The sequence below is a fragment of the Rhinopithecus bieti genome, unplaced genomic scaffold (assembly GCF_001698545.2).
Source record: "Rhinopithecus bieti isolate Rb0 unplaced genomic scaffold, ASM169854v2 scaffold_11380, whole genome shotgun sequence".
Lineage (NCBI taxonomy): Eukaryota > Metazoa > Chordata > Mammalia > Primates > Cercopithecidae > Rhinopithecus > Rhinopithecus bieti.
The window spans coordinates 1178974-1206193 of NW_016807225.1; the positions used below are offsets into that span (position 1 = coordinate 1178974).

General features: G+C 42.3%; 1 protein-coding gene across 2 annotated transcripts; it reads left to right on the forward strand.

The window, feature by feature from the left end:
• Positions 1–6: 6 nt before the first annotated feature.
• FCF1 (FCF1 rRNA-processing protein) lies at positions 7–20211 on the forward strand. 2 transcript variants are annotated; one of them, XM_017880506.1, is made up of 8 exons: positions 7–70; positions 351–418; positions 2022–2093; positions 3432–3580; positions 11688–11760; positions 17312–17399; positions 18653–18747; positions 19461–20211. In XM_017880506.1, exons 1-8 carry the CDS (start codon positions 68–70, stop codon positions 19507–19509), a joined length of 597 nt encoding a protein of 198 aa, XP_017735995.1. In that variant the 5' UTR covers positions 7–67; the 3' UTR covers positions 19510–20211. The 2 variants fall into 2 exon arrangements, with proteins under 2 accessions (XP_017735995.1, XP_017735996.1); XM_017880507.1 differs by lacking the exon at positions 2022–2093.
• Positions 20212–27220: the final 7009 nt, after the last annotated feature.

Sequence of the window (27220 nt, forward strand, 5' to 3'; positions counted from 1 at the left end):
GTATGTGAATGACGTAGAAGTACTGCGCCGTTGGTGATTACGGAAGAACCTGGAGTGTGGCGTGACCATGGTGAGAGAAGAGGGTCCAAGAAGGGACGTTATCAGGCCGCACTGGTGGAGAAGGAGGGAGTCAGACTGTGGCCAAATTTCTGACACATTGTCCTTGCATATTTTCATTCTGGTCTTAGCTCTTAAACTTCTCCGAGCGGTGCCTGTTATGCTTTACAGAGTGGGGAAGAGGGTCTGGGTATTTGAGGCAAGAAGGGAAGGCAATGGCCAAGAGAAAAGAAGAGACTTTAAAAGATGCCATATGTTTCCAACTCTTTTAATTCTAAAATTTCTGTTTCAAGGGGAAGCAAAAGAAAACAAGGAAGTATGCGACCATGAAGCGAATGCTTAGTCTCAGAGATCAGAGGCTGTGAGTATCTGGAATTAACTGCCTAAGGATATTCTAATAAGAGTCTAGAGAGGATAAGTAGTAAAAATTTTTGTTATTATTTTGTTTTTTACTTATAATATTGTATCTTCGATTTATATAGCATGAGATAACCAGTGTTTAACAGTAATTTAGCTCCTGAGCGCTCACACTGGGAAAGGCGATGGGAATTAAACATTTAAGTGTTCCCTTTTTCTACCGTTATATGCTTTGTCTGCCATATCGCATTTAAACCTCATGTCAGTTCGGTGAAGTCCGTATAATTCTCTTTATATTTTTACCATTACACTACTACATTCCCCTGGGGTGGGGCAGGGGGAGTGTTTCTTGTTGAAAGATGGCAAGGTTAGAGACCGTGTTTGTCTTGTGTCTCCAGTGCCTGGTACTCAAATCTTTTTTGTCAGAGAAAATGGGAAAACTCCAAGATATCTCCATTTTATAAGACGTCTCCATTTTATAAGTCTTACTAATATAAGAATCCAAATCACTGTGGAAGAAGAAAGTGAAGCGATATTCCCTAGTATGAAGAGGATCAAAGCAGTGTCCCTGCTTAAGTGTAGAATAAGCATAGCTATTAAATAAAGACTGATCTTCAATGAATTTAAGAGTCTCAGAAAGCCAGGCACAGTGGCTCACGCCTGTAATCAGTGGCTCACTTTGCGAGGCTAAGGTGAGTGGATTACCTGAGGTGAGGAGTTCGAAAGCAGCCTGGCCAACATGGTGAAACCCCGTCTCCACTAAAAATACAAAAAAAAGTCACAGAATAAGAGAGTGGTCGTTAAAACCTTCAGAATTATTCTTCTCAGCCTTTAGTGTGGATGTATTGTGTGATTTTTATAATTAATTATAATTTCTAGTTAGGGGTTAAGTTCTGTATATGTGTTTTTACATTTTGGCCCTTTATAAGAAGCATATGGGATAATACTTTCCCCCTACTGTTAAAGCATCTGCATCTTCAGAAGATAACTGTCACCCTTTTACCCACTGCTTGGAAGTGGATTTTGATCCTTGATATGAGAGATTCTAAGAAAGAAATATAGTATAATCAGCTTTTATTTACTCATTAACAATTCTTATGCATTATTGGCATTACTGATTAATACTGATACTTCCAGGTACTGTACTTTGCACTAGTTATTTGCTCAGAAAGAGTATGCTGCCGGGCGCGGTGGCTCAAGCCTGTAATCCCAGCACTTTGGGAGGCCGAGACGGGTGGATCACGAGGTCAGGAGATCAAGACCATCCTGGCTAACACGGTGAAACCCCGTCTCTACTAAAACTACAAAAAACTAGCCGGGCGAGGTGGCGGCGCCTGTAGTCCCAGCTACCCGGGAGGCTGAGGCAGGAGAATGGCGTGAACCCAGGAGGCGGAGCTTGCAGCGAGCTGAGATCCGGCCACAGCACTCCAGCCTGGGTGACAGAGCAAGACTGTCTCAAAAAAAAAAAAAAGTATGCTGATATTAACATGAAGAAGTCACAAAGTAGGATTTCTTCTGTAGACCAAAAAAATGGAACTTTAGATTTTGAGATTTTAACTGCTGTGGTTTTCTTCTCCCTTGGATTTAATTTACTTTTTTCTTCCTAGTAAAGAAAAGGATAGATTAAAACCTAAAAAGAAAGAAAAGAAGGATCCCAGTGCGTTAAAGGAAAGAGAAGTGTGAGTAATCAAACATTTGAAGTTCTCCTTTGAAACCATAGACCGCTTAGAAATCCAGGCTTTCCCTGAGCTGGTTTGCTAACTTATTTGTAAGTCTACCACAACTATGTAGATGAAAGTGGTATTGATGAGCATGTATCAATTCCAGTGGTTTGAAGGTTTTTGGATTTTATGGAGCAGTAAAATTTCCCCTAAAATCCAGGAGATATTATCTAGGATTATTAACTTTTTCTTTGCCAGGGATCTTTTAAGAGACATAATTGCTATTGTTTAACACACCAGCATTTCATAAAAGAGAGACTGTATCACCAAAAAAATTTAAAATATATTTTCAGGGCCGGGCGCGGTGGCTCAAGCCTGTAATCCCAGCACTTTGGGAGGCCGAGATGGGTGGATCACGAGGTCAGGAAATTGAGGACCATCCTCGGCTAACACGGTGAAACCCCGCTTTCGTACTAAAAAATACAAAAACTAGCCGGCGAGGTTGGGGGCGCCTGTGTCCCGAGCTATCGGGAGGCTGAGGCCAGGGGAATGGCATAAACCCGGAAGGTGGAGCTTGCAGTGAGCTGAGATCCGCCCACTGCCACTCCAGCCTGGGCGACCAGAACAGGCTCCATCTCAAAAAAAAATATATATACTATATTAGTTCATATATTTTTTTTTTTTTCCCAGCAATAAGAGATAGGCTGATATAAAGATATAAGACCTTTATATAAAGATATAAAGATTCCTTTTGAGTAAATACATTTAACTTTATGAAAACTTTACCACATTTTCCTTATTTTTCTAATTTTGCCCTGGATTGGTAATGGATATATCATCACAGGTAGATACTGGTCTGTGGCCTAGCATTTGGAATCACTGTCATATTCAACCCAGACAACTTGGGCTAGGTGTGATACAGGTCCTGCTGTAGTGTATAATCCTAACACTAGACAAACTGTTCTCTATCACATTCCATAACAACAGTTTTAGAATCCTATAAGAATGACAAATGTGTTGGAGTATCATTCTAATCATATCTGTATTCTACCTCCCTGTGCCCATGGTGACTCTACTCTTGCTAGAGGAAGAGGTGGAATGGATAATTGCTTTTTTTGTTTGTTTGTTTTTGATAATTGTTTTTTTAAAGTTGGTGACAAAAGTTGCCAGGGGAGCTGAGATTAAGATAATGATGTTACTTACTTCCTTGCCTTCCTTTTTAGGATTTATTTCCAATGAACATATACAAAAGAGTTTACAGCAAACAGTTCCAAGCAGAGAGTTCTATTTTGTTTTTTGTTAATACTAGGGTATCAATGTAAATTTTACTTTGTTCTTGTTTTCTTTTTCCTTCAGTCCCCAATACCCTTCCTGCTTATTTTTCCAATATAATACACAGCTGGGCCCACCTTACCACATCCTCGTTGATACCAACTTTATCAACTTTTCCATAAAAGCCAAACTGGACTTAGTGCAGTCAATGATGGACTGTCTGTATGCCAAGTGTGAGTATCATACTTTTATGTTTCCATGACATTTGTACAGAATAATTATATTTATACAAATACATGAAAAGAGGGAGAGGCTGGGCGTGGTGGCTCATGCCTGTAATCCTAGCACTTTGGTAGGCCGAGGCAGGCAGATCACGAGGTCAGGAGATCGAGACCATCCTGGCTAACACGGTGAAACCCCATCTCTACTAAAAATACAAAAAAATTAGCCGAGCACGGTGGTGAGCGCCTGTAGTCCCAGCTACTTGGGAGGCAGAGGCAGGAGAATGGCGTGAACCCAGGAAGCGGAGCTTGCAGTGAGCCGAGATCGTGCCACTGCACTCCAGCCTGGATGACAAAGCGAGACTCCGTCTCAAAAAGAAAAAAAAAGAAAAGAGGGAGATGGAGTTCTTATTAACTGAATTGCTGGCCATTTAATTTACAGTGGTCAACATAGCAATGACCATGTTTAATGAATTGAAGTCTAATGCAAACTCGACTGGAAAAAATTAAACTTTCACAATTCAGAAAACACTTAGAATGCTTCGAGTATCATTATGGACATCAATTTTGAACATAGGGGAATTTTCTGTTTTAGAATTCTAGATTTTAAAATTCTGGATAAATGAAAATCTGTTTTCAGTATCTGTATTCTTTTATGTTAACAAGGATATGTTCTCCCTTCTGCCCCAGTGTTGAAACACTAAATACGACATTCTGCCATTTATGATCATAGCCCTAGAAGTTAGATAGATGATGGTCAATTCCTAAGTTTATTCAGTTTGGTATTTATTCGTAGTACAGAGAATCTGAGGTAGTTTATTTATACCTAAGTATGTAATTTACCATTAATAGATTTCCCTTGTGTATTTATATATCCCCTCCTTTAAATGATCTTCCTTCACTACCATGAACAGGAAAAAGGAAACTAAGGCCATATATGAGGCCTATCATAGTAAGATCTGTCCCATTTGTAGCAGGTTTATATTTATATATTTTTTAATCACCTCGTTAGAGGTATGAATGAAAATTAGACTTAAACTTTGCCATAGAGGATAAATTATTGGAATCAAAGGGAAAAATTTGTACCTCCCTTTTTAAGTTTTAAAGGCTACTATGTAATGAACAACAGTTACAGAGTGATAGAAATGTAAATGTTGTTTACTGATTTATTATAATGAGCAAGATGGGAAGATGGGGGTAAGGAATGTGTGAAGGAGGTATGAAAGCAGATTCTAAGAATGACTGCTACCAGGCGCAGTGGCTCACACCTGTAATCCCAGTACTCGCGGTAGCTCACACCTGTAATGCCAGCACTTTGGGAGGCCAAAGCAGGTAGATCATGAAGTCGAGATCGAGACCATTCTGGCCAACAAAGTGAAACCCCATCTCCTAAAAATACAAAAATTAGCTGGATGTGGTTGTGCGTGCCTGTAGTCCTAGCTACTTGGGAGGCTGAGGCAGAAGAATTGCTGAAACCTGGGAGGTGGAGGTTGCAGTAAGCCAAGATCGCGCCATTGCACTTCAGCCTGGCGACGGAGGGAGACTCCGTCTAAAAAAAAAAAAAAAGAATGGCTGCCTACATTTATTAGCTGTATATGTTTATTAAGATGTGAAGGTAGCCACCAGATGAGAAAAAAAAGGAGCTAATGGAATAAAATAGTCTTCTCTACAGATCAGAATTGATTGGGCAGGAATGGCCAGGGGACCGTTGTTTTTTCATGTAGGCCTTTCTGTATTATTTTTTAAAGCTATATACATATACTTTTTAAATAAATCTTTTAGAAATAATCTAAAGTTGAGGTGCTACCATGCCTGTAAGAATGAGGCTTGGGTAACCCTGTGTGGGGGAAGACACTAAACTTGGTAGTCTCTTTGTATTTCCCATGGTATTTCTAATTGAGCTGCTTTTCCAGGAGTGCTGTGACCTACTTATCAATGAAATGGATAGACGGTCAAAGCATGGCCCTTTGCTTTCTTGGTGAATTACTTCCTTGACTCTATACCTCCACCAGTAATATCTAGATGGTGACTGTTAGAGCTTTAGTCAGGATCGCTTTAGTCTTATGGTTAGGCTTTCTTTAAATATGTATACTCTTTTTTTTTTTTTTTTTTTTTTGAGACAGTCTCGCTCTGTTACCCAGGCTGGAGTGCAGTGGCGTGATCTCAGCTCACTGCAACCTCTGCCTCCCAGGTTCAAGCAATTCTCTCTCAGCCACCCAAGTAGCTAGGACATGCCACCATGCCTATCTAATTTTTGTATTTTTAGTAGAGATGGGTTTCACCATATTGGTCAGGCTGGTCTTGAACTCCTGACCTCAGGTGGTCCACCCACCTCGGCCTCCCAAAGTGTTGGGATTGCAGGCGTGAGCCACCGTGCCTGGCCTTGCTTGCCCTTATACTTAAAAGAAGGCCTTTATCTTCCTCTTACCTTGAAAAGGCCTCTTTGATCTTTTCATAGTTGCTGGTCTCTTCCATTTCCACTTTATAGTCCTAATATGGAAGGATAATTTGCTTCCTATCAGCTTTCTCTTCTGCCTGTGAATCCTGAGGCTGTTACTTTCCCTTTCCTTATAGTGGTTTTCCTGAGCCTGCTTCCCGACTTCAGTTGCAAGCCTTTGCTTACTTCACTGCTGCATGGCTCTGAAATTGGTCCTCTTAAAGAACACATTGCCTTGTTTCATGATCTCAGCATTAAAATATATACGTATATTTTGAGACGAAGTTTCACTCTGTGGCCTAGGCTGGAGTACAGTGGCGTAATCTCTGTTCACTGCAACCTCTGCCTCCCAGGTTCAAGTGATTCTCCTGCCTCAGCCTCCCGAGTAGCTGGGATTATAGGTGTGTGCTGCCGTACCCAGCTAATTTTTGTGTAAAGTAGAGACGGAGTTTCTCTATGTTGGCCAGGCTGGTATCGAACTCCTGAGCTCAAGCATTCTGCCCACCTCGGCCTCCCAAAGTGCGGGGATTATAGGCATGAGCCACCACACCTGGCCAATATTAATGTACTTCTAAAAAATTCTAGCATAAAAAATTAAAGTTGAAGCCTGGGCAACATAACAAGACCCCATGTCTACACAAAATTTAAAATTAGCCAGGGGCCAAGTGCGGTGGCTCACACCTGTAATCCTAGCACTTTGGGAAGCCGAGGCAGGCAGATCACCTGAGATCAGGAGTTCAAGACCAGACTGGCCAACATGGTGAAACGCCGCCTCTACTAAAAATACAAAAATCAGCCAGGTGCAGCGGCATGTGCCTGTAATTCCAGCTACCTGGGAGGCTGAGGTAGGAGAATTGCTGGAACTTGGGAGGCAGAGGCCGCAGTGAGCTGAGATCGTGCCACTACACTCCAGCCTGGGTGACAGAGCGAGACTCTGTCTCAAAAAAAAAAAAAAGCCAGGCATGGTGGTGTGCACCTGTGGTCCTAGCTACAGATGCTGAGGTGGGAGGATCACTTGAGCCTGGGAGGCCGAGGCTACAGTGAATTGTGATTATGCCACTACACTCCAGTCCAGTCAACAGAGCGAGACCCTGTCTTTAAAAAAAAAAGAAGAAGAAGAAGAAGAAAAGAAAGTTGGGATGGGCAAGATCCTTCACACCTGTAGTCCCCGCAGGTTGGGAGGCCGAGGTGGGAGGAATTCTGGGCTTGACCTCAGGAGTTCAAGACCAGCCCAGGCAACATGGTGTGACCACATCTGTACAAAAAAAACTTTTTTTAAAAATCAAGCCAGGCATAGTGGCTCATGCCTGTAATCCCAACACTTTGGGAGGCCAAGGTGGGTGGATCGCTTGAGCCCAGGAGTTTGAGACCAGCCTGGGCAACATGGCAAAACCCTGTCTCTACCAAAAGAAACCACAAAAATTAGCTGAGCGTGGTGAAGCATGTCTGTGGTCCCATCTGCTTGGGAGGCTGAGGTGGGAAGATCACTTGAGCCTCGGAGGTTGAGGCTGTGCTGAGCCATGTCCATGTCACTGCCCTCCAGCCTGGGTGACAGAACAAGAACCTGTCTTAAAAGGGGGAGTGGGAAGAAAGTTGCTTATAATGCATTTCCTAAAAGGGGCATTTACAAAAAGTCATAAATAACTGTGTGAGAGGGAGAGTTAATTTTATTTATTGATGAAAATGGCCTGTAATCCCAGCACTTTGGGAGGCCGAGGCACACGGACTACCTGAGGTCTGGAGTTCAAGACCAGCGTGGCCAGCATGGCAAAACTCTACTCCAAAAAAAATTAGCTGGGCATGGTGGCAGGCCCCTATAATTCCAGCTACTCAGGAGGCTGATGCAGGAAAATTACTTGAATCCCAGAGGCAGAAATTTCAGTGAGCCAAGATCGTACCATTGCATTGCAGCCCAGGCAGCAAGAGCGAAACTCCATCTCAAAAAAGAAAATGAATCATATATTATTTTTTTCTTTATAAAACAGATTTACTGAAATATAATTGACTCCCTTTACAACTATACAGTTCATCCCTTTAAAGTATACAGTTCAGTGATTTCTAGTTATGCATCATCCATCACCATAGTCAATTTTAGAACTTCCATTATCCCAGAAAGAAACCTGGAGACCCTTAGCCATCACCCTGCAACCCTCACCATTCTATTTTTGGATAACCACTAATCTACTTTCTGTTGCTATAAATTTCCCTATTCTGGACATTTAATAAAAATAGAATCTTACAATATTTGGTCCTCTTTCATTTAGTATACTTTTTTTTTTTTTTTTTTTTTTTTGAGACGGAGCAATGCTCTGTCGCCCGGCTGGGAGTGCAGTGGCCGGATTCCAGCTCACTGCAAGCTCCGCCTCCCGGGTTCACGCCATTCTCCTGCCTCAGCCTCCAGAGTAGCTGGGACTACAGGCGCCCGCCGCCTCGCCCGGCTAATTTTTTGTATTTTTTTAGTAGAGACGGGGTTTCATCATGTTAGCCAGGATGGTCTCGATCTCCTGACCTCGTGATCCGCCCGTCTCGGCCTCCCAAAGTGCTAGGATTACAGGCTTGAGCCACCACGCCCGGCCAGTATACTGTTTTCAAGGATCATTTATATTACAGCTTGTATCAGTACTTCATTTATTTTTATTACTGAATAATATTCCACTGTATGGATAGATCACATTTTAATCATTTCTACTTGCTTCTTACATTGAACTATATATTTTGAACATTTTTCCATGGCATGTGTACTAAATGGGCCTCATTCTTTTATTTTGAGTTGGGGTCTTGCTCTGTCAAGGCTGGAATACAGTGGTCTGAGCCAATAGCTCACGGCAGCCTCAACCTCCAGGTCTCAAGTGATCCTCCAGCCACAGTCTCCCAAGTAGCCGAGACTACTGGAAAGAGCCACTATGCCTGGCTGTTTTATTTATTTATGTTTTGTAGAAACAAGGTATCAGTCATGTTGCTCAAGGTTTTTTTTTTTTTTTTTTGAGAGAGGGTCTTAACTCTGTCACCCAGGCTGGAGTGCAGTGGTGTGATCTCAGCTCACTGCAGCCTCTGCTTTCTGGATTCAAGCAATTCTCATGCCTCAGCCTCCCACTAGCCAGGATTGCAGGTGTGTACCACTACACCCACCTTATTTATTTATTTATTTGTTTGTTTGTTTGTTTGTTTGTTTATTTTTGTGGCAGAGCCTCACTCTGTCACCCGGGCTGGAGTGCAGTGGCGCAATCTCGGCTCACTGCAACCTCTGCCTCCAGGCTTCAAGTGATTCTCCTGCCTCAGCTTCCCAAGTAGCTGGGATTACAGGCATGCACCGCTATGTTGTATTTTTAGTAGAGACGGGTTTCACCATGTTGACCAGACTGGTCTCGAACTCCTGACCTCAGGTAACCCGCTCGCCTCAGCCTTCCAAAGTGCTGGGATTACAGGCGTGAGCCACTGTGCCCAGCCCTAATTTTTATATTTTTAGTAGAGATGGGGTTTTGCCATGTTGGCCAGGAATTCTTTTTTAGAGTCACATATGGCCAGGCGTGATGGCTCACGCCTGGTTCAAATGTTGGCTTTACCATTTGCTATCTATTTAGTTAACTTCACGCCTATAATCCCAGCATTTTGGGAGTTCAAGGCAGGTGGATTGCTTCAGGTCAGGAGTTCAAAACCAGCCTGACCAACACAGTGAAACCCCGTCTCTACTAAAACTACAAAAATTAATTGGGCATGGTGGAGGGCGCCTGTAATCCGAGCTACTCGGGAGGCTGAGGCAGGAGAATCGCTTGAACCTGGGAGGCAGAGATCACGCCACTACACTCCAGCCTGGGCAACAAAACGAGACTTGAGACTTCCTCTCAAAACAAAATAAAAAATGAATAAAGTTACATACTATAATCGCTTCTCGGCCTTTTGGCTAAGATCAAGTGTAAAGTTACATACTATTCTATTGTTTAAATACATAATTTTTTAAACCCAGTATCTTATTAGGTATTTGGATTATTTCCAGGTTCTACCCAATTAACAAGTCTATAGTAAATATCCTTATGAATATGTCTCCGTAAAAGTGTATTTCTTTAGGATACATTGTCTAGAAGCTGTATTATATATCAAGGGATTTGTGTATTTTTAATAGGTATTGCAAATTTGCCCTCAAATAGTTATACTAATGTATATACCTACAAACTTAGCATGAGAATACTTGTTTCCTCAATATTGGGTATTTTCTTTTTTTCTTTTCTTTTTTTTTTTTTTTGAGATGGAGTTTCGCTCTTGACACTCAGGCTAGAGTGCAATGGCACGATCTTGGCTGATTGCAACCTCCATCTCCTGGGTTCAACTGATTCTCCTGCCTCAGCCTCCCAAGTAGCTGGGATTACAGGTGCCCAACACCATGCCCAGCTATTTTTTTTATTTTTAGTAGAGACGGGTTTCACCGTGTTGGCCAGGCTAGTCTCGAACTCCTGACCTCAGGTGATCCGCCTGCCTCAGCCTCCCAAAGTGCTGGGATTATAGACATGAGCCACTACGCCCGGCCAGTATTGGGTATTTTCATCTGTTTAATCTTTGCCACTCTTCTAGGTGCTACTCTTCCCAGTCTTTGGCCCAATAGACTCGGTTCAAATGTTGGCTTTACCATTTGCTATCTATTTAGTTAACTTCTTTGTGTCTCAGGTTCCTCACTTCTAAAATAGTGATGATGATTTTTTTTTAACTTATTATATGGCTTTCTGTTTGATAGTTGTCAAACAGAAATTTTTATGTGATAAGATTTACATTATCTGGCTAATTTCATGGTTTCTTGTGGTTCACATTTAAATTTTATTTCATCTAAGACAGGCACAGTGGCTCATGTCTGTAATCCCAGCACTTTGGGAGCCCAAGACAGGAGTAGTGATTAATCCCAGGAGTTCAAGACAGCCTGGGCAACATGGCAAAGCCCCATCTCTACAAAAAAAAAAAAAATGTTTCTTTTAAATTAGCTGGTCATAGTAGTGTGTACCTGTGGTCCTAGCTACTTGGGAGGTTGAGGTGGGAGGATCATTAGAACCCAGGAGGATCACTAGAACCCAGGAGGTCGAGGCTGCAGTGAGCCGAGATCGTGCCACTGCACTCCAACCTGGGCAACAGAGCAAGACTGTCTCAAAAAAATAAAATAAAAATAAATAGCTTTTTTTCCCATCAGAAACTTACATTAATATAAAAATAATGATGGAGTTCAGCTTAGTTTTTTTTTCCCCAGATATGTTTATAACAGGGAATCTGCAATTTGGGGTTGGGACAGTCTTAGTTTCTTAGGGGTTTCTTTTTTTTGTTTTTTGAGACGGAGTCTCGCTGTGTCGCCCAGGCTGGAGTGCAGTGGCGCAATCTCGGCTCACTGCAAGCTCCGCCTCCAGGGTTCACACCATTCTCCTGCCTCAGCCTCCCAAGTAGCTGGGACTACAGGCGCCCGCCGCCACACCCGGCCAATTTTTTGTATTTTTAGTAGAGACGGGGTTTCACTGTGTTAGCCAGGATGGTCTTGATCTCCTGACCTCGTGATCCACCCGCCTTGGCCTCCCGAAGTGCTGGGATTATAGGCGTGAGCCACCGCGCCCAGCCATGTCCTGCGTCTTTTTAAAACTCTGAGCTGGGATATAATTCAGGGATAATTTCTTTACAAGTTCTGTTCTTAAAGTGAATTTTTTTCCCTGGCAGGTATCCCTTGTATAACTGACTGTGTAATGGCTGAAATTGAGAAACTGGGGCAGAAATATCGAGTGGCTCTAAGGTAGGAAGGAGGTAGACTAGATCTGTTCTAGATTAATATACTGAAGGTTCATCTGTTTGCTGTTTAAAGATTTCTTGGCCAGTTAGTTTAAGTGAAAATTGTGCAAAACTATTTATCATTTTTGAGGGGGTTGTTTTGGTCTTTCTCTCATGCAAAAATCAATTCCAGTTAGAGTAAGTATTTAAACTTTTAATAGAAAATACAGAGAATATCTTGGCTGTGTTCAGTGGCCTGTAATCCCGGTACTTTGGGAGGCCGAGGCAGGCGGATCACCTGAGGTCAGGAGTTTGAGACCAGCCTGACCAACATGGAGAAACCCTATCTCTTCTAAAAATACAAAATTAGTCGGCTGTGGTGGCGGGTGCCTGTAATCCCAGCTACTCGGGGGGCTGAAGCAGGAGAATCGCTTGAACCCAGTAGGCGGAGGTTGCAGTCAGCCTAGATTGCACCATTGCACTCCAGCCTGGGCAACAAGAGCAAAACTGTCTCAAAAAAAAAAGAGTATCTTCATGAAATTAAATGTTTGTGTATAGCAAAACTTAACAAAGTAAACAGACATACATAATCAACAAAGGGCTTATTTTCAAAATGCATAAAGAACTTCACATCCATAAGAAAAACACAATTCTTAAATTCACAATGAGTTGTCATTTAATGCCCATTAGATTGGCAAAAATTTTTTAATGAGCTTGACAATGCCGAGAATAGTTAAGACTGTGAAGCAGTGGAAATTCTCATACTTAACTACTAAGGGTATAAATTGGTCATCACTTTGGAGAGCAACTTGACAATATCTGGTAAAATCCAGGTTGTTCATGCTCTTAACAACACAGTCTTTTAACCTGGAGATCACAGTCTGTAGGTAATTAAATTAGTTTAAAGGATCACGATGCATGGTGGGTTTGGGGGTTTTTTTGTGTTTGTTTTGGTTTGTTTTTGTTTTGTTTTGTTTTTGAAGCAAGGTATTGCTCTGTCACCCAGGCTGGAGTGCAGTGGCATAATCAGGGCTCACTGCAGCCTCGACCTCCTGGGCTTAGGCAGTCCTCCTGCCTCAGCACCCTCAAGTAGCTGGGACTACAAGCATGCAACACCTTACATGGCCAGTTTTTTAAAATTTCAGTAGAGACAAGGTCTCACCATGTTGCCTAGACTAGTCTTGAAGTCCTGGGCTCAAGTGATCCTCCCACCTTGGCCTCTCAAAGTGCTGGGATTATAGGCATGAGCCACCACACCCGACCCCTGAGTATATTTTTTAGTGTAATAGAAGAAACTGTAGGCTGGGTGTGGTGGCTCATACCTGTAATCCCAACACCCTGGGAGGCTGAGGCGAACAGATTGTTTGAGCCCAGGATTACCAGTCCAGCCTGGGCATCATGGTGAAACCCTGTCTCTACAAAAAGTAAAAAAATTAACCAGGCGTGGTGGCACACACCTGTAGTCTCAGCTACTCGGGAGGCTGAGGTGGGAAGATTGCTTGAGCCCAGGAGGCAGAGGTAGCAGTGAGCTGAGATGGTACCACTGCACTTTAGCCTGGGTGATAGAGTGAGACTCTGTCTCAAAAAAAAAAAAGAAAGATATTATAAAATATTAGCATGAATATGTAGAAAAAATTGGGTACTGCTTCACAAAAGTTTTTTCTCTGTTATATGTGTGTATATGTATATGTGTGCATACTGTATGCTAGATAAAATCTAATACTATGAGTTCTAGTAAAAAAAGAAAAGAAAAAAGATTGCTATAGAGATGTTCACCTACTATTGGAGTCAAGTATTGGCATCTTTTTATGTATGTAATAGCAAAAGATTGCAGGCAGCCAAAAGAAATGGCTTTTCTTAAGCCATTAAGAAAATAAAGGATGGCCAGGCATGGTGGCTCACGCCTGTAATCCCAGCACTTTGGGAGGCTGAGGCAGGCAGATCATTTGAGGTCAGGAGTGATCCTGAACATGGTGAAACCCTGTCTCTACTAAAATACAAAAATTAGCCAGGCATGGTGGCGGCCGCCTGTAATCCCAGCTACTCTGGAGGCTGAGGCAGGAGAATCATTTGAACCCAGGAGGCGGAGGTTTCAGTGAGCCGAGGTCGTGCCACTGTACTCCAGCCTGGGCTACAGAGCAAGACTCTGTCTCCAAAAAAAAAAAAAAGAAAAAAAATAGGACTGGGTACAGAGGCTGACGTATAATCCCAACACTTTGTGAGGCCAAGTCGGGAGGATTGCTTGAGCCCAGGAGTTTGAGACCAGCCTGGCCAACATAATGAGACCCTGGCTCTACAAATTTTTAAAAAATTAGCCAGGCGTGGTGGCATATGCCTGTAGTCATAGCTACTGTGGCGGTTGAGCCAAGAGAATTGCTTGAGCCCAGGAGTTCGAGGTTGCAGTGAGCTATGATCACACCACTCCACTCCAGCCTGGAAAACAAAGTGAGACCTTGTCTCTTTAAAAAAGAAAGAAAAGAATAGGTAAGCTGTGGAATGCTTATTAATAAAATACTATACAGGAGTGAAGATGAGTGAACTAGAGTTATGTGTCAATATGGATAAATCTCAAAAACAATACAAAATATTTTTTTAAAAAAACCCAGCAGTCAGGCACTGTGGCTCACTCCTGTAATTCCAGCAGTATTGGGAGCCCGAAGCAGGAGGATTCTTTGAGCCCAGGAATTTGAGACCAGCCTGGGCAACATAGTGAGACCCAATGTCTATGAAACATTTTAAAATTAGCTAGGCATGGTGGCAGGTACTTGTATTCCCAGCTACTTGGGAGGCTAAGGTAGAAGGATTGCTTGAGCCAAGGAGGTTTGAGATCATACCACTGCACTCTAGCCTGGGAGACAGTGAGACCCTGTCTTAAAAAAAAAAAAGAGCACTGCTGAGCACTGTTACACACACCTCTAGTTCCAGTTACTTGGGAAGCTGAGGCAGAAGGATCACCTGAGCCGAGGAGTTTCAAGCCAGCCTAGACAACAAGACTGCAGTCTCTTTAAAAAAAAAAAAAAAAAAGCAAGAACATATGTGGAGTACACCATATATCTAAAGTCTAAAAACATGCAAACCAATTCTGCATTGTTTATAGATATGTGTATATGATTTTTTTTTTTTTTTTTTTAAAGACACATTCTCTCTCTGTTGCCCAGGCTGGAGTGCAGTGATGCTATCACAGCTCACTACAGCCTTAACCTCTCTGGCTCAAGTGATCCTCCTGCTTTGGCCTCCCAAGTAGCTGGGACTACAGGTGCATACCACTATGCATGTCTGATTTTTTTTTTTTTCCTTTTGCATGGCTAATTTTTTAAAAATTTGCTTGGTAGAAGCCGGGCATGGTGGTTCATGCCTGTAATCCTGGCACTTAGGAAGACTGTGGCAGGCAGATCACCTGAGGCTAGGAGTTCAAGACCAGCCTGACCAATGTGGTGAAACCTCATCTCTGCTAAAAACACAAAAATTAGCTGGGGGTGGTGGCAGGCATCTATAATCCCAGCTACTAGGGATGCTGAGGCAGGAGAATTGCTTGAGTCTGGGAGGCAGAGGCTGCAGTGAGCCAAGATCATGCCACTGCACTCCAGCCTAGGCAACAGAGCAAGACTCCATCTCAAAAAGGCTGGGCATGGTGGCTCACGCCTGTAATCCCAGCACTTTGGGAGGCTGAGGTAGGCAGATCATCTGAGGTCGGGAGTTCTAGACCAGCCTGGCTAACATGCCCATAATCCCAGCTACTCAGGAGGCTGAAGCAGGAGAATCACTTGAACCCGGGAGGCAGAGGTTGCAGTGAACTGGGACCATGCCACTGCACTCCAGTCTGGGTGACAGAGTGAGACTCCATCTCTGGGGAAAAAAAATTTTTTTTTGGTAGTGATAGGGTCTCACTATATTGCCCAGCTGGTCTCAAACTCCTGGTCTCAAGTGATCTTTCTGCTTTGACCTCCCAAAGTGCTGGGATTATAGTTATGATCCTCCACACGCAGCCTGACAATTTTAAAACAATAAAACAAGGAATGAGAGGGGAGAAAATAGAGGCACCAAATGGAAACACTAAGTTTGGCTGTCAAGAGATGCAGAAATGGGGTGTTAGCTGGAGGGGGGTATAGGTAAAAAGATTATTTTTCTGTTTTTAAGACAGAATATACGACAGCATGTTAGTGTGTTTCTGGGAGAGAGCTAGTAGAGAGGAGATAAGTGATTTCAGGAGTAAAGAGATAACCGAAGGAGCATAGTCCTAGACTGTTGCCCACCTAGTTTGTCAGCAACCAGTCCATCCTCCCTCTAGCATATCCTCCCCAGCACAGCCTGCTTAGTTTTTCCTAGACAGAGCTTTGTTCCCCAGAAATCTTTAACGACTCCTCATTACCTGTGTCATCACACTCCTCAGCCTGGCACTGGAGACTCTTTCTAGCCCCATTTCATTCTTCTCTCCACAAACACTCTTCCCCCAGCCAGAAAGATGTGTTTACTCTTCCCCAAACACCAAGAAACCATTTTACAGTTGTCTGGTGTCCTATTTGGTACCCTCACATTGCTTGGCACATTCTTTAATCTTATTTCACCCCATGTCATTTTTTTCTAAATATTCCCAACCCACATTGACCTAGCACTGAACTACTGCAATATGGAGGAGTATTTGTGTTGTACTTGATACATATGTGCTGTCTTGTATTTTTCTTCATTTCAGTGACTCATCATCATTGTTAATAAAAAGAGCATGGCTCTCAGAGTCACACAGAGTTGGGGTTTTCTTTTTCAATTATGTATGGAAATAATACGTTTGAATGTTTTATGGCAAACAATATAAGCATATACATATAGTAAAAGCTAAAAGTCTGCCTCTACATTCATACTTTGTCCATTCTAATACCCCAAGAGTGACAACTGAGAAAGGTTAATGTATTTTCCAGACCTTTTCTGTGCAAATGCAAATCTAGATAAAGAGTATTGGAAAGAAGGATTTGTATTTTATTAATTAAATCATATATATATATATATATATGCATATGCCCTGCTTTGTTTATTCAACAATTTAGCGTAGATCCTTCCACATTGGTACGTACAGCTCTACCTCACTTTTTTTTTTAATAGGATAAGGGCACCAAAATGTGTTTAACTTTTACCTTTCTAATGGATGTTTTGATTTTTTCACTTACTGTATACTGTGCTGAGTGATCATCCTTGTGCCTATATTCTTGTTCATTTGTGTGTAAGACAGCTTCTTAAAAGTGTAATGGTTAGGTTAAAATGGGTTTTGTTTTTGAATCCTGGCTTTTCCCAGCTGTATAGCTTTGAATAAAGTAATTTAATCTCTCTAAGCCTGCTTCCTTGTCTGTAGAATAGGTATATAATAACTCAGAATTTTGTGGTGATTAAATGATCCAAAGCACACCAGCTGTCAGGCAGGAAGCCTTCATTCCCTGCCCCGTGAATTGTCTTTCCAGTGAGAGGATAAACTTCAGGAGGAGAGCAGTGCCTTAAAATCTCTGCGTAGATCTTGTTACTTTTATTGCACTGATTAAAACTCAGAAAGTTATCCAGTTGATTGAACGTTTTCTTTAATCCACCTACAGGATCGCCAAAGATCCAAGATTTGAACGATTACCATGTACACACAAAGGGACCTATGCAGATGACTGCTTAGTACAGAGAGTAACTCAGGTATTATCAGTTCATAACTGTTTACTTTGTACTTTAAAAAAAAAAAAAACGTAAACTATTGTCTCCTGAATGTTCATGGTCAGTAAAGCATCTAGGAATATACATTGTGGTTAAAAAAAATGGCGTAGCATTCCTTCATAAGAAGCATAGGTGTCTTCATTTACTTGAGAAAGTGGATTGAAAATGTACACTCTAACCATAATAGAAAGAGCACAGGCTTGGGGAGGAGACATGGGTTTCACATCTCAGCACCTGCATTTACTGGCTATGTGATTTGGGACATTTAACTGATTCTTTATCTCACAAATCTCTGTAAAATGATTTTAAGTGAGTTAATGTGGAACCCATTTACTTTTGATGTAGGAATTTTGTTCCTCTTCGTGATGCCTAATCCAAAAGTGCTTTTACATATACATAGGGTATCTGAGAGTCTCCCAAGGTGCTATTTCACACATACCCTAGACTAAGTAGGTTTTTAATTCCTTCATTAAGCACCACAAGGACTTCTGCTACCGAGTGCTTTTATAAGGGCCTCTCTTTGTTGATGATAAGCTTCATCTACTGACCACAGAGCCATCCCTTTAGTCACTTCAACCCATAGGTGGGGCCAGTATTTCCCACAGCACGGCTGACACCACTCTGCCACTTTATATAAAACTCAGTAGGAGAGTCAGACATGACAGAAGTGAAGCTTCCTACAAAATAGCTTTCACCTGACAGCTAAATGGTACTGCTTTTATAACCGCTAGGCTCTAGTTTCAGGCCCTGAAGATCCTATTTAGGCTTCCTGTTTCGGGGGTAGCCTACCTGTAACATCAGTAGACCCAGAGCACACCCAAGCCCCAAGATCTAGGGAAAGGAGGGAGCTATGGCCTCCAAATTAAGGCACTTTTTATCGATACCATGGAGTTCCTCGGAGCATTTTCCCAAAACTAAAGAATTATCTGCCCCAAGCGTGAAAATCCCTTTCATTTATGAGCAGAAAACAGTTTGCAGCTTGTGAATGGTTTTCTACCTTCTCCTCCTCAAGATTCTTAATGCTGCATTCAGCCCAGGCAACTTGTTTATTTTATATAACAAGATTACGAGCGCCTAGATCATAGTAGCTACTCAACAAATTGTTACAGCCTGCCCTTCGCTACTTACCGTGAAAATGAACTATTCTCACACTAGTCAGTGGTTGTGCCATTATCCAGTAGTCACTAAGTGTGCTCAGTGACCTCAGTGTGAACATCACTCCATGTCTCTTACAGCATAAGTGTTACATTGTGGCCACAGTTGACCGGGACCTTAAAAGAAGAATCCGTAAGATTCCTGGAGTTCCTATCATGTACATTTCTAACCACAGGTGAGAGATTTCTCTTGGGGAAGGGAATAGAAATACATAATTGGTATCAATTGAAAATGAGGACAAGTGATAAGGTTATAATGGATTTGAAAGAAATTATTGTGTCAAATGTTTACATAGTTATGTTTGAAAAAATGAGGCAAAGCAAGAGATAGGGCAAAAGAGAGAGAGAGGATTTAAGGAATGAGGCAAACATTTAAATTGTTAGAATAAGATTACTGGAAGAAATAGATGTATTGTTTTAAACAAAAGCAGTAATTTAAATCAAACTAATCTTTTTGGCCAGAAATGCCTATTTTGAAAGAATTTTTTTTTTATTAACACCTCATCTGAGAAATGGAAAGCTTATTTAAAAAAAAAAAAAGAGCTATTATCCTTGGCTATTTTATGTCAGTCCTCAGACATATTTTCCAGCTTTTCAGCTTGGGGAGAGCACAATGTGGTAGGAAATCTGTGGACTAAGAAGTTGGACTTACTGATCTCAGATCCTCGGTTCCCCTCTTGCTGACTTGTGTGACTTTGAAAAAACAATCATATTGTATTATAGTCAGCATTTTGTTGTAAATCATTCATTATGATGTTCCCCTCAATTGTTCCCACTGACAAAAAGGATTCACAGCAGGAGTGAGAGTATTGCAGTCTGTAAAGGATGGGTTTTTAGATGAGTTCTCTTCCCATCTTTCTTACCAGTGTTAATTTTTTGTCCTGGTCAGATACAACATCGAACGGATGCCAGATGATTATGGAGCCCCTCGATTCTAATTCTTATAAGACACAATTCCTCTGCCTTTCTTCAGCCAGCTTTCTCTTGTTGCCAGTTCATTACATGAAATGTAGCGGGATTTTTAAGGAATCAGAGAGACCGATGGAGTTCAGGAAGATATTTATTATTTAGGTGCACCAGACCAGTTAGATTAACATCCAAAGGACTGAGCCCCGAACAAAGAGTTAAGTTACCATTTAAGCATTTCGTGGGGCGGCGGGGCGGGATCTGTGCAGGGGGAAGCACATTACAGAAGTGAGAAAGACAATTAATTGAGACATGCATTACATCATTTCTTACTTTTCAAGGAAAAACATGTTTTATGACTTGAGTTTATCTGTCTAGTTACTTTGCAGCTGCACAGCTAGAGAAACAGGGTATTACAATGCCTGGGAAAGGAGGAGAGATAAGGCTCACTAGCCACAGAAAAACAGGCAGTTAATTTTTAAAGGACTCCAGCTCTTTCTCTTTCTCACAGGGAATTGGGTTCTCTTACATACAACTGAGTTACTGCTTACACATTTTTAAATTTCTTTTAATTCCTTTTCCAATGCAATAGCATGAATTATTATTCTGTTGACCTATTTGCCCTATTATGAGCTGAGGGTAGTTAGATATGCTCACTCTTTTTTTTTTTTTTCCTTGAGACGAAGTTTTGCTCTGTCAGCAGGCTGGAGTGTAGTGGCGCGATCTGGGCTCACTGCAACCCCTGCCTCCCAGGTTCAAGTGATTCTCCTGCCTCAGCCTCCTGAGTAGCTGGGATTGCAGGTACATGCCACCATGCCCAACTAATTTTTTTTTTTTTCCAGTAGAGACAAATACAGAAAAATATGCGTCGGCCTCCCAAAGTGCTGGAATTACAGGCGTGAGCCACTGTGCCTGGCCTGCTCACTTTCTGATGCTGCTTTTTTGTTGTTTGTTTGTTTTGAGACAGAGTCTCGCTCTGTCACCAGGCTGGAGTGTAGTGGCGCAATCACGGCTCACCGCAACCTCCGCCTCCCAGGTTCAAGCGATTCTCATGCCTCAGCCTGTGGATTAGCTGGGACTACAGGTGCACGCCACCACGCCCAGCTAATTTTTGTGTTTTTAGTAGAGACGGGGTTTCACCATGTGGGCCAGGATGGTCTCGGTCTCTTGATCTTGTGATCCGCCCACCTCAGCCTCCCAAAGTGCTGGGATTACAGGCATGAGCCACTGTGCCTGGTCACTGATACTGTTCTGAAATTGATATTTTGTCTCATAAAAATTAGGCCAGGCATGGTGGCTCACACCTGTAATCCCAGCACTTTGGGAGGCCAAGGTGGGTGGATCACCTGAGGTCAGGAGTTCGAGACCAGCCTGGATAACATGGCAAAACCCCATCTCTACTAAAACTACCAAAAAAATTAGCTGAGTGTGGTGTCACGTGCCTATAATCCCAGCTACTGGGGAGGCTGAGGCAGGAGAACCTCTTGAACCCGGGAGGCGGAGGTTGCAGTGAGCTGAGATTGCACCACTGCCTTCTAGCCTGGGTGACAGAGTGAGACTGTCTCAAAAAAATAAAAAATAATGATGGTCAAAGGGTATAAAATCTCAGACAAGAAGAATATGTTTTATACTTTTTTTGAGTTCTGTTGTACAGTGTGGTGCATTATACTTAATAATGGAGTATTATACATTTCAAAATTGATATTCTCATCACAGAAATGTATTTGAAGTATTGGATATGTTAACTAGCTTGATTTAACTATTCCATATTCTATCCACAATTTGTGACATCACTTTGTAACTCATAAATTTGTACAATTATGAACTGTCAATTTACAATAAAGTTTTATTGCATCTTTCTAGAAATCAGATATTCTGATGATTGCTCACATAGTTTGATGGTCATTGTTTTATACTGACTTACTCAATAAACATTTATTAAATGTATACTAGGTGCTTAATAAGATATGGTCTTGCCCTCAAGACAGTCATTATGGTGGGAGAGAAAAACATGTAAATGAATAAATACCGTAAAATAGCAGTGTTAGGGTAAAAGTTTCAGAGGCATGTCATGGGCACCTAAAGGTGGAATGATTTTTTTCTACTGGTTGGGATGGGGAGGGAGGAAAGGCCAGTGGTTGTGTGGTTTGAGCTAATCTTGAAAATGAATAGGTGCTTCTCCAAGAAATTAGGAATAGAAGATGAAGCATAGGAAACAGTATGAACAAAAGCAAGGATGTACAGTGTTACTCAGAGTGAATGTGCTTGGCCTGTTCAGATAGCTGCCAGAAGGTTTTTATGACTCGAATATAGGGAATCTCGTCAGGGAAGGGTTCTGTACCCACATGAGACTCCAGAGGAAGGAGGGGGTCTTACATGACATGCCAAAGGGTCTGGACTTAATCCATAGGTCAATAGGGTGCTATTGGCTGGGGATGGTGGCTCATGCCTATAATCCTAGCACTTTGGGAGGCCGGGGTAGACGGATCACCTGAGGTCAGAAGTTAGAGACCAGCCTGGCCAACATGGTGAAACCTCATCTCAATTAAAAATAGAAAAATTAGCTGGGCATGGTGGCAGGAACCTGTAATCCCAGCTACTTGGAAGGCTGAGGCAGGAGAATTGCTTGAACCTGGGAGGTGGAGGTTGCGGTGAGCCGAGACCACGCCATTGCACTCCAGCCAGGGCAACCAGAGTGAAATTCCATCTCAAAATAAATAAATAAATGAGGTGCTATTAAAATTTCAAGCAGAATGGATAACATGATTGGATTGGGGGGGGTTGTTTTTTAGGGACAGGATCTGTCTCTGTTGCCCAGGTTGGAGTACAGTGATGGAATCACAGCTCACTGCAGCCTCAATCTCCTGGGCTCAAGTCATCCTCCTGCCTCACTCCGGAGTAGCTGTGACTATAGGCATGTGCCACTACTCCCAGCTAATTATTTTATATTTTTGTAGAGACAGAGTTTCACCCTGTGTTGCCCAGGCTGGTCTCGAACTCCTGGGCTCAAGCTATCCTCCTGCCTCGGCCTCCCAGAATGCTGGGATTGCAGGCATGAGCCACTGTGTTCAGCCCAGATTAGATTTTTTAAATGATCACAGGTAGTGTAAGAATAAACAAATAGCTGGGCATGGTGCCTCATGCCTGTAATCCCAGCACTTTGGGAGGCTGAGGCAGGCAGCTGAGGTCGGAAATTGGAGACCAGCATGACCAACATGAAGAAACCCCATCTCTACTAAAACAAAATTAGCTGGGTGTGGTGGCACATGCCTGTAATCCCAGCTACTCAGGAGGCTGAGGCAGGAGAATTGCTTGAATCTGGGAGGCAGAGGTTGCTGTAAGCCAAGATCACACCATTACTCTCCAGACTGGGTAACGACAGTGAAACTCTGTCTCAAAAATAAAAAATAAATAAATAGAAAGAATAAACAAATAGATCATTGAAACAACACAGAAAATGCATTAACAAACCTATGTATAATCCCAGCACTGGCTGGGCGCTGTGGCTCAAGCCTGTAATCCCAGCACTTTGGGAGGCCGAGGCAGGAGAATCACGAGGTCAGGAGATAGAGACCATCCTGGCTAACACAGTGAAACCCTGTCTCTACTAAAAATACAAAAAATTAGCCGGGCATGGTGGCAGGCGCCTGTAGTCCCAGCTACTCGGGAGGCTGAGGCAGAATTGCATGAACCCAGGAGGCGGAGCTTGCAGTGAGCCAAGATCACGGCACTGCACTCCAGCCTGGGCAACAGAGCGAGACTCTGTCTCAAAAAAATAAATAAATAATTTTTTTAAATCCCAGCACTTTGGGAGACTGAGGCAGGCAGATCACTTGAGGTCAGGAGTTTGAGACCAGCCTGGCCAACATGGTGTAAACCCCATCTCTACTAAAAATTTCCAAAATTAACTGGGCGTGGTGGTGCATGCCTGTAGTCCCAACTACTTGGGAGGCTGAGGCAGGAGAATCGCTTGAACCAAGGAGGCAGAGGTTGCAGTGAGCTGAGATTGCACCACTGCATTCCAGCCTGGGCGACAGTGAAACACTGTCTCAAAAACAAACAAACAAAAAAAACCTATGTATTTGTGGGAATTTGGTATACTATTAAGGTGGTATTTCATTTCTGTGGGAAAAGGAAATTTTCTTAAAAGGCCAAATAGTCTGGAGTCATTCCATTAGTGTTAGAATACTAATTCTACCAGTTAGTATCTGTATGAATTGGACAAACCATATAACCATTTGTTGCCTTCCTTGTTTCCTTTTTATTTATTTATTTATTTATTTATTTTTTGAGACGGAGTCTCGCTCTGTCGCCCAGGCTGGAGTGCAGTGGCCGGACCTCAGCTCACTGCAAGCTCCGCCTCCCGGGTTTACGCCATTCTCCTGCCTCAGCCTCCCGAGTGGCTGGGACTACAGGTGCCTGCCACCTCGCCCAGCTAGTTTTTTGTATTTTTTTAGTAGAGACGGGGTTTCACCGTGTTAGCCAGGATGGTCTCGATCTCCTGACCTCGTGATCCACCCATCTCGTCCTCCCAAAGTGCTGGGATTACAGGCTTGAGCCACCGCGCCCGGCCCCTTGTTTCCTTTTTAAAATGCTTAATCCTCAAAGCAAACCTGATAAAGTGAGATTAAATTGAATAGTACCTGGCCCAAGGAAGTGTTGTTCAGTAAATGTTACTGATTATTACACGATGGCAAGGTGGCTATCCATTTGAAAAAAAAATTAGGCCGGGCGCAGAGGCTCACGCCTGTAATCCCAACACTTTGGGAGGCCGAGGCGGGCAGATCACCTGAGGTCGGGAGGCGGAGACCAGCCTGACCAACATGGAGAAACCCCATCTCTACTAAAAATACAAAAAAAAATTAGGCAGGCATGGTGGCGAATGCCTGTAATCCCAGCTACTCAGGAGCCTGAGGCAGAAGAATCACTTGAACCTGGGAGATGGAGGTTGCAATGAGCCGAGATCATGCCATTGCACTCCAGCCTTGGCAAGAGTGAAACTCTGTCTCAAAAAAAAAAAAAAAAAAAATAATTCCTACTTCACATGATTCATAAAATATTTCAAGGGGATCAAAAACCTACTTTTTTTTTTTTTTTTTTTTGAGACAGAGTTTCTCACTCTGTCACCAGGCTGCAGTGCGTTGGCACAATCACGGCTCACTGCATCCTTGACCTTCCCAGGCCCTGATGATCCACCCCAGCCTCTCAAGGAGCTAGGATGTTTGTATTTCTTATAGAGATGGGATTTTGCCATATTGCCCACCTTGGCCTTCTAAAGGGTTGGGATTATGGGCATGAGCCACTGCACCCAGCCTAAACTTATTTCTAAGCTATGGAAGCATTAGGAAAATAAATATAAAGAAAAATGTGTTTATCGCCTTTGGATAGAATTCTTAAGCAGAATCTAAAAAGATTTAAAAGTTTGAATATATTAAAATTATAGATTTCTGTGCAAGACACTCCCCCCCCCCCTAAAAAACAAGTGACTGATCAGATTTTCCAATACATATAACAAGGGTTTGGAGAAATGAGTACTGACGTCATGCTGACAGAAGTGCAAATATTTATGACCGTTTTTTACAGCTGTTGGGAAGATCCACTAAAATAAAAATTGCGGATACCTGTGAGCCCAATTCTATTTTTTTGGTTACTTAATAGTATCATACAGGTGATTTACTTTAAAATACCTCTGCATGGACAATGTGATATGTATGTGAAGAAACATTCACATGTGTACAAGAAAACAGGTAGAAGGATGTTTACTGCACTGCTGCTTATAAAAGAGAAAAACTTAAACTAAATGTCCATCAAAAGGATCTTAACTATAGCCAGGCATGGTGACTCACACCTGTAATCCTAGCACCTTGGAAGACTGAGATGGGTGGATTGCCTGACCTCAGGAGTTCAAGACCACCCTGGGCAACGTGGCGAAAACCTGTCTCTACTAAAAAACAAAAAATTAGCCGGGTGTGGTGGTGCACACCTGTAGTCCCAGCTACTCAGGAGGCTGAGGCACAAGAATTGCTTGAACCCAGGAGACAGGGGTTATAGTGAGCCAAGGTCGCACCACTGCACTCCAGCCTGAAGACAGAGAGAGACTCCGTCTCAAAAAAAAAAAAAAAAAAAAAAAAAAAGCGGTGGGGGGTCTTATCTATGGAATGTCATGAACATCTACAAAAAATGAGGGAGGTTTAAAATGGGCAAAGGACTTAAATATTTCTCCAGAGAAGGTACACAAATGGCCAAGAAACATGTAAAGATGGTCAATATCACTAATCATTAGGGAAATGCAAATTAAAACCACAATGAGATGCTACCTCACACCCCTTAGCCACTATTAAAAGAAAGAAGCAATAGTTATTGAAAAGTATTTGTGAGGATATGTAGGAATTGTAACCCTTAGCTGTGCACTGTACATGCGCATAGTTCCAGCTACTCTGGAGGCTGAGGTGAGAGGCCTGTGCCCAGGAATTCGAGGCTGCAGTGAGCTATGGTTGTGCCACTGCACTCCAGCCTGGGTAACAGAGCAAGACACTGTCTCTAAAAGAAGCAAATTAGAACTCTTGTGTACTGTTCGTGGAAATGTAAAATGATGTAGCCACAAAGAATATGGCAGTTCCTCAAAAAGTTAAAAATGGAATTACCACATTATTCCGGCAATTCCACTTCTTCACATGTATTCAAAAGAATCAAAAGAAAGATCTTAAAGAGAGTATTTGCACACCTATATTCATCACAGCATTATTTACAATAGCCAAGAGGTGGAAGCAACTCAAGTGTCCATCAACAGATGAATAGATCAACAAAATGTGCTCTGTACATACAATGGAATATGAGTCACCCTTACAAAGGAAAGAAATTCTGACACATGCTGTAACATCGATGAACCTTGAAGCCATTGTGCGAAGTGAAATAAGCCAGTCACAAAAAGAGAACATACTGTATGATTCCGCTTACATGAGGTATCTAGAGTAGTCAAATTCACGGAGATGGAAAGTAGTGTGGTGGTTGCCAGTGGCTATGGGGATTGGGGAATAGACAGTTGTTTAATGGGTGTGGAGTTTCAGTTTTGCAAAATGAAAAGAGTTCTGGAGATTGGTTGTACAACAGTATGAATGTACTAAAGCCATTGAACTGTATGCTTTAAAATGGGTAAGATGGCTGGGCAGGGTGGCTCATGCCTGCAATCCCAGCACTTTGGGAGGCCAAGGCATGCGGATCACCTGAGGTCAGGAGATCAAGACCAGCCTGGTCAACATGGCAAAACCCAGTATCTACTAAAAATACAAAAAAATTAGCTGGGTGTGGCAGCACGCACCCATAATCCCAGCTACTCAGGAGGCTGAGGCAGGAGAATCACTTGAACCTGGGAGGTGGAGGTTGCAGTGAGCCGAGATTGTGCCACTGTACTCCAGCCTAGGTGACAGAGAAGAACTCCATCTCAAAATAAATAAAATGGTTAAGATGGTAAATTTTCTGTTATGTGTCTTTCACCATAATTAATATAAATGAGATTGAGCTGTATCACTTAAATGGAAGTAACTATGACCTATTTATTATTAAGAGAAAGTAAATTGTAGAACAGTTAGGTACAGTGTGATACTGTTTTAAGTTTTAATATCACAAAATTTTAATTGTTTATTTAGAAATATACAATAGATAGATAGAAAGAAAGAAAGAAAAAGGTCTGAAGATAATTCTTTCTCTTCCCTCATCACTGGTATAGAATTCCTTAAATAAATT